Source organism: Actinia tenebrosa, unplaced genomic scaffold (genome assembly GCF_029948245.1).
Source record: "Actinia tenebrosa isolate PJP-AT-01 unplaced genomic scaffold, QUT_ActTen_1.0 PGA_scaffold4__44_contigs__length_22323623, whole genome shotgun sequence".
NCBI lineage: Eukaryota > Metazoa > Cnidaria > Anthozoa > Actiniaria > Actiniidae > Actinia > Actinia tenebrosa.
Genome location: NW_028292581.1, coordinates 7,706,245 through 7,722,084, shown reverse-complemented (window position 1 = coordinate 7,722,084; position 15,840 = coordinate 7,706,245). Strand labels below are relative to the sequence as shown.

Sequence of the window (15,840 nt, the reverse complement as noted above, 5' to 3'; positions counted from 1 at the left end):
TTTATACATGTTATTTGTTTATAAATCATTTTATAATATGAAGAATTCCATGTACACATACTGGAAAGAACGTTATCATACGAAAATAGAACATTAGTGATTTAGTGGGATAGGAGTTATATAAAAAAACAAAAGAAGATCACTGAAGCTGAACTTTTTCTTTTGTCTTTCATGTATTCCTTTCCCCCTAAATTACTAATGTTCTAATATCGTATGACAACGTTCTTAAAAGTAGGTGTATATTAATATGTATATTTATCATAACGCACTATCATATAAGGTATGAAGAAAAAAGAAAAACCTGGTTTTTTTCCTCTAAATGTGGCCCGATCCAAGCTCCAAAGTCCATTCAATTTAAGAATCCAGTTCCAATAATTTGTTTCATGATTGTTAGCCAATCAGAGACTAGATTAGAAAACACGTGTAAAGATTATCCAATCAGCATAGACCTAATAACTTTACGATTTAGCTCGTTCTTTCCAGCTGTTTACCCCAGCAAGACTTCGACTTGGACTTAAAAAACAGTATTTCGATACAACTTTCCTAGTTTTGTAGGTTAAAGAATAATGTCTTCACCTCCTGAAGAGCAAGAACTAAAGGGTGGTCACCCTCCTGCAGGTAAATTTGAATCAAAAAGCTTCAAAATTGTGTTTGCCAGTCGGAATTCTCGAAGGATCCATTTTACCTTAACTGCAATTTTTACCGAAACGTGTACAAGTGTACAATGTATACTAATTTTTTTGGGAAAAAATATTTAGTTAAAGCTGGAGGTATGAGAATTGCTTCCAAGCATCACCACACAAGTCAACCACCACCTGAAACTCCAGAGGAGAAGGCGGAAAATGAAGAATTTGCTGAGCCAAAGGAAAGGTTTGTCATAAACAACAAGCTCGTATCGTGACCTTGTATTAACTTTTAATAGAGCACGTGCTAAGAATCTCAAAGCCAAGCATTTTAGCCATTTATATCTAACAAAGGCAATGATGTTTTTGTTGTAATATTTATTCACTTAAAAGTGGTTAATTTAGACGCTTTTAGGGCTATTCTAATATTTTTTGCGCGTGGATCATAGTTTTTCTGCACGCGTAGAACATTGATGCATGCCTCTTGGCAAAATTGTCTCTAATTTGCTACTTTTTACTCTATGGATTTATGATGATTGTTGTGTTTGTTTTAGTGTTGTGTTATTATTAATTGGCACATAATATACACACAAATTGCATACATGCATGTATGATTTATACCAATAGAAATTACATTATTTTTATGCTATCTTGGATATATTTATAAACGAAAATGATAAATCCTGCAAGCTAATTATGATCCTTTCGTTAATAGACCTCGTGATTTAACTAAAATGCTTACCTTCACCCCCAGCGTGTATTTTTTTTTTAAATGAAGATAATCTTTTAATATAAATGAATACATCATTCTTTAGTAAACGCCATCTATAACGTATGAGTCAATTCCAAAGGTGCCCTTCCCCCTTCCCCCCCCCCCCCCCCCCCAGGCATCTTGCTTAAACATTTCCTTCCATATCCACAGTTTTAGTAAAACTCCTTGCTATACCACTGAAAATCTAAGCAAAGGCTATTTGTGGAATGTTGTTATCAAGCGAAAGAATCTTTCAACTTGCAAATAGCAAACCAATAGATTGTTGCACACAGGTAGAATGGTACATTTAACAGCAATGCACATATATAGCATTGCATGTATGTCCTTCATGGCAATGGTAGGGTAGCACTAACTAGCAAGACAATTTTCTATGTTTAATGAACTTGCAGATCATGTTTTATCAGGTCTAAAGCCACTCGCTACACCTCTTAGTTTTAAACATGACAAAACATTCCAGCTTGTTTATTAATCAGTACTTCAACAATATAGAATTAGCCGAATTTATCACTATCTATTACTAGAGTGATTGCCATATGACCGTGAAAGAAAATAGTCCATTTAGTTTGTAATAGTTGATAAAGAACAAAAGAAAATCATTGGTTTAGAGTCTACTACTAACTATTAGTTTGCCTATTCTTTCACGATCATATGAAAATCACTCTAAAAACTTAGGTTGCATGCTCCTAATGTTTGTACTCTATTAAATAATGCTTTACATTTAGACTGGTTTTCCTCAGACTGTGAAACTAGTTAAATTCTATTTAAGTCAGTGTATTTAATAGTCAAATAAACACAAAAGAAAAGAATATAAATATGATCTACTAACTCTTATTACTATACTAACTATTTTACGGTCTGAGGACAATCACTATGTATTTGTGTTGTACAACTAGGGTTATGTCTGTGCATGTGCCTAGATTAGAATTGATAAAGCCGTTAATCTCTTGACCAATCTACCATATTTTTTATTTTTTTCAGGGACAACACCAAGCTGGTAGTTTCAGGAGTAATAGCCAAGGGGAATGCAGATTTCACCCCGGAAGCTGCAAAAGTGGCACATGTAAAACCAGTGCCGCAACATGAAAAAAGGCCACCAGGTGCAGGCGGAAAGGGAGCTAATATATCAATTCAACAACCAAGAAAAAATTGAGTTCAGATAGTTAGATTGATCACAGTATATTTACTCATTAAAAAATTTTGTTTGTTTTATTCTGATTTTGAGTTCTTAGGATGTGATGATTAAAATGTGATTCAAATATAAAACTTTCCCTAAATATTCCAAAATATATCACAAATATTTATGCTAAACAGAGTGAAGTTCTTATTGCGATTTTTTTTAGTTGATAGTACTGTTTCTAGTAAATCGAGGGCACCTTTCAAAAAATATCATCAGTTTAAAAATGTAACATCCACACTGAAATGTGTAAAATTTCTTTAGCTTTTACATGGAACTTTTAAAAATAGACACCAACCCCTAAATGCACCTGTATTATCATCCCTAGAGATTAATCCCCAGAATAGTGTGTTTCATAAAATGTTCTTTGTTTAGGAATCAAAAGATACAATATTAATAAGTGTAGAGTACTGTATTAAAGTCCTACTTCATTTGTTATGATCTGTATTGATCTGTCTTTAAAAATAAAAAGTTACATAGTAAATCTGAAGCAAGTAAAAACTTTGTTACTATATGAACAACTTTTTGTTACTGTATTAAATATGTTTTCTGCTTCTGAAGTAAGTACAATCTTGGTGAAGGGAAAGGTTCATGAACATATACATAATAGCTCAATATGTATGCATGAACTAAAACAGTAAAATAAACAGAATGTTTCAGTTTTTATGTGCTTCCAGTTGCCTTGAAGCCACTTCACACAGTCGTGTAGATGATACTACCCTGATGCAACTAAAAACAGATTGCACTTCTTATTGTTGCGAGATAAAAGATTGAAGATCAGACTTCCTACCATTGCATCAAGTAATCTGTAGACTAAAAGATAATTAATATCTGTTAGAGTACATACCATTTATCTGTGAAAAATTTATAAACTAACAAAATTGTACAAATTAGTGCAAACTGTTGTCGGTCTTTGGTCTACTGAAGGACTATGGTCTAGTTTATGCAATTCCCTACAAGGTTTTTCATGAATAAATATGGTATGCACTCTACCTCAAGATAGACTAACATTGTGCATCGTCAAATAAAGGTTTTTCATGTGACATCATAGTAGCCATGTTAGAGGGCAAAACGAAAAAAAAATTTTCTCCTTTGAGAAATAATATTCTCTTTTCATGCAAAAATACTGCATTGCTTCTGACCACAATCACGGCTGCCAATGCAAAATTTATATTGACCTAAACAAGTTGCACCTCCAGTTCTTGAATGCCTGTTCACAATTTGTTGTACATACACACACTAAATACATGATTCTGTAAATATTATCCATTAAATAATTACTTTTATCAATATTACATAGTTATTAATAAACAATACTTTAAAATCTAGCCATCTGCAAAACTGAACCCCCTTCAAAGATAAAAGGGGGGGGGGGGGATGGGCCCCAAACCCCCTCTTCCTCGTAATATCTACATGTACCTGCTGTGTGTAATTTGGAAAAAAATTCCAATGATTTAGCATGATACAGTTTTTGTTGTCCTATTAATATTATTAGATAACTGTTTGTGGTATAACCCCATCCCTCAGTGGGATAAATAATATATGGCTGGTAATTTTTCCAAACTGGTGCAATACAATTTGAGTTCCAACCTACCGAATATCTCTGTTTTGTCTTTCCACGGGTTTCTTTAGTCAAAGCAGCTAAATAAGGATCAACAAACTGTTTGTGCTTCGTACTTCCCTGCTGATGATCACGCAGGTTGTTTGTACCTGACGTCCCCCCGAGGGAATGTGGGCTCTTGAGGGGAGTATGGGAAGCATGGTGCAGGTTGCCATGGGAACTTGTTGACTGTGAGCTATGTGGTTGGGATTTTTCTGCTGTTCTCTGAAGTCTCCCTGAAGATTTCTAACAACCCAGGTAAGTAAAATATTTAGACTTCAGTAATTTTTGAACAAGTAGGTTTTCGATTTAAAAAAAAATTGGGCTTGAGCTTTGTAAACGGGGTAGAACCCCAAGGTTAAGTTAAAACTAGGGTGATTTTGGAAGCTTTCAATAAAGTTAAGCTCAATAAATGTGAAAATAGATTCAAGAATATCGTACTGAATATCCCGCAAACATTAAAGATGTTTAGTTTTATTGCATGACTCTATAAATCTTTGTTGATAGAGCTATTTTCCTCTAAGCAAACAAACCTTTTGTTTTGAATTAATTTTCCTTTGATGAAGATAAACACTCAAAGAATAAACACGAAATACAGAACGAAAATTTTACGAAAATTCACGGTAAACACGAACTGCAATAGAAACAAGAAGCCTTATGTACGATAAGAACGATTATATTACAAGCTACGATGTAGCTAGTACTGAATTCTGAGGTTTAAATACTCTGATCTTGGCGTCATGCAAACTTACTGAATCCAATAAGCCACGAACGTCATTCCTGTACATATTTAGTGCGTTCTCTCGAAAGGCATAACTTAAGTTTGCCATCGTGGAATAACCAAGAAAAAATCCTTTGTAATATAACTAGAATAGACTAGAACATTGACAAGTGCACATCTTGGATATTAAAAATTTACGCAATGCTCCTATTATTATTAGGCATTGTCCGGGGTCACAATGTACTACCCATGATGCAACACGAAGCGTCTTATCTGACGCGACGGGTCGACCCGTCTTGATCGCTAGAACAAAGAGAGATGTCCAAACAAAGGTCAAAAGAAAAATTAGCTATTGTAATAGTGAAACAATTAGCACATATCGAGCTGTCAACTAAATTTAGAGAGTGTCAAAACATGTCAAGGGTTTTTTAGTTGAAAAGACAAATTATCGAAAAGCCCGAATGGCACGTGATTTGATACGGCGTTTGGATAATTTCTTTTCTGGAAATGTTGTGGTTGGTTACGAGTTTCAGGAAGATTCTATAGCCTCAGCTTTTCTTTCTTTTTCGGTTTTTGATTAATGCACCAATTAACAACTAATTAGTCACAAAAGGTAGCGTTGGTCATTGAATTAAGAACTGAGTCCAATTTGCAAATCAATAAAGGATTTTTATTTTAATTCGGTGCAAACTCAACCCACATATGCGTTTCAGCAGAGAAAACAAGCATGAACAGACATGGACAGCGATGAGTGACAGCGCCTTATAACAGCGCGCACATAGACTATGCATGACACCTAACTTCCTTACCAAACTTTTCACCCTTTTGTTACATTTTCCGCATAATTTACATTTTTGCGCCAATTGGGAAGTTACGTTACAGACATTGATTACTGGCTTTTTAGGCATGCAAAAACAGAAACGATAGATATTTCTTAGGGTCGTTTGCATTTTCAAGATTTTTGGAATGCTTTGAAATGCCCGAATACCACCATATATCCGAAGTTAATCCAGGAAGTTACACTATCTGATGGACGCAGTCTCCCTTTATATACGGCCCAAAATTTCAGTCTCCTTTCACCTCCTCTACCGTGGAGGGGGTAAAAGGGAACTGCTTGCAGGGTAGTAACTATAGGCCAAAATTAAATTCCATAAGTTTGGCTTAAAAGGCCCATGATTGCCACACGGTGCAAACCTTGATTGACTTTAAAAACTTTGATAACATAAAGCATGTTTGGATTTTAGCAAGATAAATGCCGGGCAGAGTGGGAAAAGAGATGCAAAAGAGTTTCCTTGAAAGTAGCTTACTTTTTCGTTCATGTTCCACTGCGAACAGTAAAATTAAATACACCTTGATTGCACTACCAGAATTCTTTTCGTACTTCAGTTTTACTCTTGTAATTGCTACTCTCAGGATTTCAGTACTGAAACCTGAAGTCAGGATTCTATACTAGTAGTTCTTATCGTAATAACCGAGAAGGAGAATCGTTCTTCTTGAAATCATGTCCGTTACTGTGATTGAACGGGACTGATGTACTCATTTGGGAGTGTGTAAGCAGCTCCTTTCATGACTCTGTATAGAATAAAATTGTTGGTTTCTATCAGGAGTTGAATGAATCTCATAACGAATACCTGCATTCAAAGAGAGTCAAAAATGCCTCTGCGTTTTCTAGATACTATTTCGGATGGTACTGAAAATCCCACACGACACATAAAGCTAGAAAAGGATAGTTTTACGAATAATCCTATCGGCCTATTGGCACAAGATTGCTTAGCCCCTCACTGTCCGTTTTTTACTCTAACCGATAGCTCTGGTGCTAAGAGAAGTTTGACCTAAATGCAACACAGGAACGGAAGTCAGGTGCATGACCTAATAAGTTGTGGTGATTACGTGCGAGCCGAACACCGATAAACGCGAAAGATCTATTCCCTTTCTTGAGTTTCTTCACGACCTCATTCAGGGAGTTTTTTATAAAAATTTTGTCGGAATTCCTGCGCAGGGTCGTTGGAGGTAAAGGCGTAGAGCACCAAATCCTGGTCTCATATGCAAGCTGCAGCTTTTCAAACGTCCAATTTTTCTAGAGGCTCTAACGGTAGCTGATAATCTGATAGCAGATTAGGCTTCGACAGCATTCTTGCTCCACGAATGAATGTGTTGTGTCCTTAGGCGAGTTATGAGCATACATAGTTTATTCAGGGGCGTAGCCAGGATTTTCCAAAAGGGGAGAGGGGGGATTCAAAACTGAATTCGCCATTTTGTTTCACGAGCCCTCGAAACAACGATAAGGCAAAAAAGAAAAAGAAACCTTCAAAATCGGCATGATCTTCTGGCATTACTTTTTTTACGTTTTATTAAAAATAATAAAATAAATAAATAAATAATATAAATAAATAATATAAATAATATACATTCTACAGAGCCGCCATTTTGTTGCCACGAATGGGAAGACGGAGGAGCTTGCTACCTTGGCCCCCCCCCCTCCCCTCCGCCTTCGCCTCAGTTTTTTAAGATGCAAATAGTAAGAATGTTACACGTAATTAAAGTAAAAGTGAGCAAAGCGAAACATTACATATAATGAACAATAAAAGCTATCATTAAATGATATGCATCTTAAGAGGAAGTAGTGATGTTCCGTCCTTCACTGAAATTCCCCTAACTCACGTACGCCGTTTCACTCTAAACCTTAGGTGCATTAACGCCGGGTGCCACTCGGTTTGGGGATTCCTGGCAAGCCCTGACTGATAACCTGCAATTCTTCTTTAGTTCTTCGGAGCTAAGGCTTAATTCGAAACTTTTTTTGTAAAATACCCAAGTTCCAAGAAAACGAAAGTAGGCTAATATAATGAAGGAAGTCAAACTGAGGGAATTGCGCCAAGAGCTATAAACGTTTTGCAGTAATTGTTATGTTACCGTGGCCTTATAACCCAGTACTGCCGGTTTGCAGTTGGCCATCCAACGGGGGAGAATTTGCACCAATTGTGGCGAAAGCAATTATCATATGGTGCTATCAAGGAATTTCAGGAAAGTTATCATTTTTTGTGTTTGTTGCGTGATATCTAGGTCATCGTTGTAGGTCTAAAAAATGTGCAAGGGAGGAAGATGAACGCCCATAATTAACCACAAATGACACAAACACACTTAACTCCAATCTAGTTAATAAATATAACAATTTCAGCCGGTTACAATTGCGGATGACACTCTTATATGAATAGCAACGTAACAAGAGGCTCCAAATATCAGTCTATAACCAATAGTTTAAAGATAAGGCTGTCTTAGGTAATCTATGCATCTTAACATCCTCTGTGCTGATGACAGATGTCCTGCTTAAACTTCAAAACGGCGCAACGAACAAGCGCAAGCCTGCCTTTGCTGCAAAATTAGGAACAATTATGATCCTCATCTATCATCAATTAAGAAATTGCATGAGATTATCTTTTCTACTAGCAAAATATTTTTTCAAAACATCTAAAAATATATCCTGGATTACTACTCGTGCTCAATCAGCATTGACCGGTTAGGTACTAGTATTGTATGCGTGCTATGTCATTTTAACTATGGGGAACCAATAATAGTCTGAGTCCTTGGGAAGGGAGCCACAAGTCCAAGTTAAATCTACGCACGCGCACCTGTGGTACTTCTTCTAAAGCCAGCAGCGGGCTACCTGTGTAGTTTCATGTCACCACTGATGACACTAGTGAAAAACGTCTGCGCATGCTCTGAATCCGTATGCAAATTAGTCAAATCATATGTAAATTTGACTTTCAAACATGCCTTAATTATAAATTGGACTTCACAAAATGCCAAAACTCATAGTGTCCATGCTTGAAACTTAAGACTAATTCTTTCATATTGTGTTTGTTAATACAGTATCTTGGTCTGACAAAAGTATACTCTCAAACTTTTTTGTATACTTGGAGAAAACAAACATTTATTTTCTCACTCAAACTCTTCAAAATTCTTAGAAAACGTGCTGAAGTGCACGCATGCGCAAACGTTTTTCCCTGGTGTCACCACTGATTGGTTCACCACTATCTACTCAGTAGTCTCTCAAGCAGTCGGTTTGTGTGATTCACCATGTTTACAAAACACGAATAAAGAATATATCAGACGATAAAATTGAGTGAACGAGGAGCGGAATGCATTGGTAAATCATTCAGAGACTTGATGTGCACTAACTTGAAGGCGGCGTATAGTCATAATCATAGTCACAAGATCATATCACGTGGTATTATCTAGCCTAACTAGAGGATAGCTAGTTGATTGATAAATTTGACATTGCTATGGTAACCTGCTTGCTACTTAAAAGTATAGAAAATATCACAGAAAAAGAGTAATACATGAATGACTATACAATGTTTGATTCATAGCCGTTGATATCGATCACCATCAACAACAACTCCCTCCACCAAATACATAAGATAAAAACAACAACTCACTATACCCATCACACAACAAAGGCAGGTAATCGTCAAGATTTGCCTGTATGGCAAATGATATTACACACCCGGAAAACCTATTGCCATATATGCAAATAAAATGCACTCATCAGCACTCCGATCTACCACAGATAGTCGCTGGTCGAATTAATCACAATCTGCTCCGATCTTTTGGTCACAGTTTTGATCTGTTTGGTTAAATACAATTAGCAATCTATTCAATCATTGACTGGTGCGCATTTTAAGTAGTCACTTCGATAATCTCAAGTATGGATGCGTATTTCTGATAATGCATGACGTCTGGGAGCTTTGCGATGAAAACGATTTCCGGGTCGAAGGAAATAGCAGTATGAAGTAGTTACGTCATTCCCTATCAAGGGTTGAGATGAGAATCGAATCGAATGCCCTACATGAATACTCTATAAACTGCAAAAACTAGCAGAAATCCAAATAAGGAAACATCATTTTTGTAAAAATTATATCTTTTTGCAAGAACGTACGTTGTGAAATAAAAATTTTAAAAAAACGACGAAATGATTTTAATAACTAATAGGAATTAATTATTTTCAAGCAAAACAGGCGTAATTACGGATTTCGCTGTTTTGTTAACGGTGTAGACTCAAATTTTTTGATATTACCTAGTTGGTATGTACTAAAATAGTTATTCCCAATAGCCTAGAGGGCTTTAGGATCGAAATAAATGCATTATTTCTAATCAATTTCTATTATTATTGTTTATTTTTATATGACAAGGTTCTTGCAATTAGACCGTGAAACTAACTAACTATCTAAATAAATAAAATAATTATGAAATAAAAATTGTAAAACAAATAAAATAAAATAAAAGGAATCGAAAGGAAACCTACGAGACTGACTATAGAGCGAATAGAAAGTAAAGCTGAATAACTGTGGAAAAAAAATGCAAGTTTACTGTCGGAGTCATTATTATTATTTTTCTTGATACGTGTATCCCCTCATCAGGGCGAAGAATATCTAGATACGGCATTTGAGGATTCTTGAAATCAGTACAATGTATGTGTTAACACAAAAAAGAAATGAAATAACTAGGTTTTTTTTCAAATCCATTCAAGCCATTTGCAAAAATTATGGACGTTTCAAATATACATACAAGTATAGCAAAAGTATGTCAGACACGGCGGGATATTTTTCTTGATATTCATATATGTATATATATGTATATCATAATATATGCCAGAATATATATGCCATATATATATATGCCAGAACTAATGGAAAAAATATGCGCAATTTATGTTAAAACTAACAAATAAGCAAAAACGTATGGTAAATAATATCGTAAACAAATTATTTTACATCAGCCTTTTTCACACTAAGACAGAATAAAATACGTTCAAAAATGTAGTTCTTTTCGTGGCTCTAAAACAGAATTCAGTGAAGAGTTTGGTGTTGGTTGCAGTATCCATGGAAACAGCTTCTTGGTGGCACAATGTCGTTAAAAAACCTTGCTTCTTTCAATCAATGTGAATAAAAAAAGGGCTAAAAATGTGCTGCCAAAACTAAGGAAGCAAAAATATGGAATAAAACTATAGCATTTGGAGAGATTTAAAGTTTTGCAACAAACAGATTACAAGCAATTATATCTTATTTCATAGTCAAAATCTAGTCATGTAACGTTTCAAATTATAAGTGCTTGAAGTATTTACCTTTTGAGTTTGAACAGTGGTTTAGCTGCGTTTAAACAGTCTTGAGATCTTGATTCGTTTGGTGATATTACTAGCAAATACCGAATTTCTATGTTAAACATGTCACTAGTAATCCTTATAGCATTACCGGTCCTCAATAAAAAAACCTCGTTGACCTTCAAATTGAGTTTCGAAACACTTAGAGCCCTGCGTACAAATTGTTCTTCAAATCTACTTCAAAAAAAAATTTTGTGAAAAAGATAAGTTTAGGTTGTAAGCGAAACAAGTTGGGTTTGAAAGGCTCGCTCTGGACCCTAAAGTTGACTGTAGTAGGCTGGTCTTAGTTTTGATAGCCCATTGTCTTTGAATGTAAGAGAAAAAGTATAAGCCAATAATACTTACTATTTTAAAAACCAAAATAGCTCTTTATACATATATATATAAAGACTTTATTGCTGTTTTCCCTAGCTCAGACAAAAAAAAAATTTCGAGTTGAGCATAAAACAACAGTAAACAGAAGCTCAATCAACAGAAAACTGAGTTAGACTAGCTTCAATGATAAAGAAAGTTATTGTCCAAAATGACTACTTGTGCTGGAGTTATTGCTTTTGTTTCGAGCTTACAATTACTTTTTTTTTCGTTTACTTCCTGCGCCCTAGCTATCAGCAAGTTGAATCATTGCTAACAGCCCAATAACCCATGAGCGGTGGATTAGGTCTGCTTTTATCTGCCATGATTCTCGCTCTTCAAAAACTAGTTTACTTTTCCATGGCATCTCAACAAGAAACGGAACTCAAGTCGACAATAACCATCTGAATTAAACAGCCTTGTCATTGTCATCTTCAGATTCCTTCAAGCTGTACATACACGAGAGCTCCATTCAACAAGCTTTACAATATTAAAGGTTTATTGAAGTAGCTTCGAACTCCTCCCATATGAAACACACCGTCATCATTAGCACTTTCACAAGGACTTCTATTGAAATTCTCTTCAAACTCAAGCACGTTAAATCTCCTACTATAGTACAACTTGACTTGGAGATGAGAAGTCGTTTTGTTTGTAAACGTGGTTTGTGGATTAGCTCTTCCGTTTTAACAGCTTATGCAGTGTTCATTCAAAAACCTAGACGTCAACATCAAAAACGTATTTACGTTGCCTAGAAAACCAGGTTTTTCATACGTCCACCTTTGAATCCTATAAATAAATAAAAAACTTATTGGGCTCTTTTTAATCAAATTACTCCTAAAATATCCTCGGCTGTTTTACTGACTTTCTGAGTACATGATTAAGCGACAACTGGATTAGCAAACAGACCTGACTTCGAAGAAATGTTTAAAGCAGCTGATTTACAATTCCACAAGATAAAATGTCATTAAACATTTTGCTGTCATCTCACTAAACATTCAATAAAAACCAAAGCAGCTTTCAAAATTTTTGTTAGAAAGTGTGAGCACGTACACAAACCTCTTCCAAGAGCATCACAGGAATTACCCACTCACTTCTATTACCTTATGAAATTAGTTAATTGAGTATACTTGCAGGCTTAAAAAGCTGGATTATCCGGAATAGTTTGATCGAAACATGTAAAGTTTTGGACTGCATTACGAATTATAGAAAGATTTTACTTGATTAAGAAAGCACAAATCATGTTTTGGGGTTGTTTTCTGATACTTGGCCAAATAGGTTCAAAAACAATGGGGTTTGCCAACAAAATTATTTCGGTGCATATTCTTTGATCACTTTTATTTTCAAAATGTTCAAAATATAATCTTCTATAACATTGAGAAAGGTATCATTGTTTTTCGATTCGTGTAAATTACTGCAAAATTAGTTACGTAATTATGGACAAAAGCCATATTTTATTTTGCAAGTTCTTGGTCAGGAGTTATATATTGCCACGTACGCTGCCATTATCTTCTCGTTGTTACGATGGACAATAAACAGTCACAAACTAGTTTAACATGGATAACACATGTAAATGGTTCACCAAGGAAAATAATTGAGTATCCTAATTTTATATTTCTTAATAAGTTTATCAGGATTTTTCAAACGAGTCAAAGATGTACAGTCAGACCAAATCTCTTGACGTTTGAGTTCGTGTCTTGAAGTTTGTCTCACTATTCATCTCAATTCTTGGACACTAAAGACAAAGTGGTTACTATATATTCAATAACAATTGAACACTTGGGCATACCAAATGATTTAAGATCTTTCTCCCGCGTGTGTTTAGTTAGAACTGATCTTAACGGCAATGTAATCATATCGAGTCGCATGAGGTACTTCAATGGGATCACTAAAGCAAACACTTCATTCAGTGCTAATGTTAAATCTCCATTGAGGGCTAATCTTACTTCTGCACTTGTATATTACAACATTAACCTGAACTTCGTCCGAACTTCAGTATAGTAACATTCCTAGTTAACTCTAACTTTCTCCTTAGTCGCTAATGGCAAACTCTCTCACACATGGAGGCCCAAGCGAAAAGATTTAGTACAAACTGTTATACCGATTCATTAATATAAAGGTAATTTAGAGAAATAAGTCTTCATTAAATTCCACATTAGCTAAAATTCGAACTTTCCTCTTTAATACAGCTTTGATATAGGTATGAACCATTTTGCCTCAGGGAAGAAATATAGGAGTAATAATCTTCAATTATTGTAATAGTCACCTACAATTAAAATGATAAAACAACAGCCTATTATTTAAAATCAATTTTCACCTTCCTTAAAACCACATTAACCCTAGTCCATTACCAAGGCATGATTACTCATCTGCTATTGTTCGTTCGTCAATGTCCGACAAAGTCTCTTAATACAGTAACAATCTTGCCTTAAGCCCACGGCACGCTGAAAAGAATCAGGATAAAAAACTAACCGCTCCATAAGTAACCAATTTCGCTAGAATGGACTCCAGTATTGGTACGGGTTACTTGGAGGGTAATTCATTGAGGAATATGGATTTGGTATGAACTCCGTGTCAAAGTCGTAGCGTTGATTCATATTGTAATCATAACATGGTCGTCCGTCTCTGACTAGTACTGGTACGTTGACTGTTCTGGGTCCACACATCACAGTAACATCATTATTCATTTGTTCTTTTTCCGAAACTTGCTTTTTTTGTTTGTAGCGGTGATTTTGGAACCAAATCTTGACTTGTGTTGGCGTCAGACTGATCACTCTGGCAAGCTGTTCCCTTTCAGCGGCTGTGAGATAGCGCTGCTGACGAAATCGTCGTTCTAACTCGTAGATCTGAGCCTTGGAGAAAAGCACTCTTCTCTTCTTCTTGCTCACGTGAGATTCTGCCGAGTTCTTTGACGGTTTGATGCCTTTCTCGCTTCCATTATCTATACCATTGCTGTTAAATTCTACAAACAAGAAAGAACTCTGGTTTTATTCCATTCTGGTCCTTGACTCAAGGAGACAGATAATCACGAAGAAAGGCATACGACACGCACTACTGTTTAGAGCACTCCAATTTTACGAGCTTTAGTCTTCGTAAATGAAGGCTGGTATTGCTGAATGTACCTTGCGCTAGTTTTGCCCATTTGCTTTTGATTACCGAGTCGACTGCGCGCCTCTTTTGGTCGTGTTTTCGATGATCAGTACTTGAACCGATTTCGAAAGCGATTTCAAAACTGAAGCGTTGAAGAACAACTCAAGTAATCTTGACCTAAGCTTTTCCTGCGCAGTTAAAAAACGGCTTCCGATTTCAAAAGGAGATAAAGATAATGAGTGCTGTTGCTTCAAAGTGTAGTTAACAAATACTTTTACAAAATAAAACAACTTACTGTTGAATTCGTGAATGGAATTATCTGTAGTTTGATTCACGAATGCTTGGAACGCGCTATCCATCTTCACTGAATATTCCCTTTCGCTTGGTCTGGAGGTCTGGTCCATGATCGATAACCCATCCTGTGTGTCTCTCTTATCATGGAGAATGTCTTTTATTGAAAAAGAATTCATCTCTCTTGGCTAGCTGTCGAGTAAATGGTTTCAAATAGACTTCATTATCTGGTCAGTGTTAAAGTCTTGACAGCCAGGGTTATACTAGACACATGTCGAGGGCGTTAGTGAGTGCGATGCTATTTACCTTAGATTGACGTTCGACACATGTCCAAAGACTTCAATTGAAGTATTTGCTAGCTATCCAGATAAAGACTTGACACATCGGCTTGTCAACAAGGATTATCAAAAATGCAAAGCTAAAGCCTTCGAGCTTCGTAAGCAACTCAACCTGGCAGAGTTTCCTGAAATGTTCAAGCAACTGAAAGCTGTTGCGGAATACTAATTATAGAACCTCATGGCTGTCAGGGCAAGCTTACAAGTTTGACAGACTTATTTTTATCAAGTGATCTGTCAGCGCTGGCTTTTTAAGTAAATAAACACGCGTTTTTCGCAGTTTTTGGGGCTAATTCGCACAACCGTTTCCCGCCCCCTTGTTCAAATTTTATAATTGTATCACGCCTCGTAATGATCACTTAGATTAGTGCAAGGAAATCTCAGTCAAACACCAAAACCTTTCCCGCTAAAAATGAAACACAGCTGAGCTTCAGTTTGGGACGATTTATAGATTGGAAAGTAAGAGAGGCGGTTTCTGTTTGTACAGCCATTAGATGACATAATTACAACAAAGTCATTACTTTTGTTTCAGTTGGGTTACCCGAGAGGATATGAAAATTCAAATAACTTTAGAACAACTGTGTACCTTCTTAGAACAATTCGAATAAGCAAAAAAGGCTTTTCATTTGCTAAAATTACGAATAACATATATAACAAATAAGGAATAAAAGGATAAGAATAATGGCTACGTAGACGTTCTTTAGTTTGACACAACGGAAGGAAGAAAGA

General features: G+C 35.8%; 3 protein-coding genes and 1 long non-coding RNA gene across 4 annotated transcripts in view; 2 read left to right on the top strand and 2 right to left on the bottom strand.

The window, feature by feature from the left end:
- The first annotated feature begins 465 nt into the window (after positions 1–465).
- Positions 466–3,059, top strand: LOC116287174 (death-associated protein 1). The gene is made up of 3 exons (XM_031693819.2): positions 466–618; positions 759–870; positions 2,374–3,059. Exons 1-3 carry the CDS (start codon positions 567–569, stop codon positions 2,543–2,545), a joined length of 336 nt encoding a protein of 111 aa, XP_031549679.1. The 5' UTR covers positions 466–566; the 3' UTR covers positions 2,546–3,059.
- On the bottom strand, positions 1,828–5,135 carry LOC116287173 (uncharacterized). Its single transcript, XM_031693818.2, has 3 exons — positions 4,922–5,135; positions 4,164–4,415; positions 1,828–3,382 (listed from the first exon to the last, which is right to left on the bottom strand). The coding sequence occupies exons 1-3, from the start codon at positions 4,997–4,999 to the stop codon at positions 3,356–3,358; spliced, it is 357 nt and encodes a 118-aa protein (XP_031549678.1). The 5' UTR covers positions 5,000–5,135; the 3' UTR covers positions 1,828–3,355.
- LOC116287176 (uncharacterized) overlaps positions 4,352–15,840 on the top strand; it is a 33,522-nt gene continuing 22,033 nt past the window's right edge. Inside the window, exon 1 of the long non-coding RNA XR_004196042.2 lies at positions 4,352–4,427. This is a non-coding gene — a long non-coding RNA (uncharacterized LOC116287176). The remainder of the gene's footprint in view (positions 4,428–15,840) is intronic.
- On the bottom strand, positions 12,717–15,240 carry LOC116287172 (homeobox protein Nkx-2.5). The gene is made up of 3 exons (XM_031693816.2): positions 15,083–15,240; positions 14,781–14,968; positions 12,717–14,357 (listed from the first exon to the last, which is right to left on the bottom strand). Exons 2-3 carry the CDS (start codon positions 14,953–14,955, stop codon positions 13,891–13,893), a joined length of 642 nt encoding a protein of 213 aa, XP_031549676.1. The 5' UTR covers positions 14,956–14,968; positions 15,083–15,240; the 3' UTR covers positions 12,717–13,890.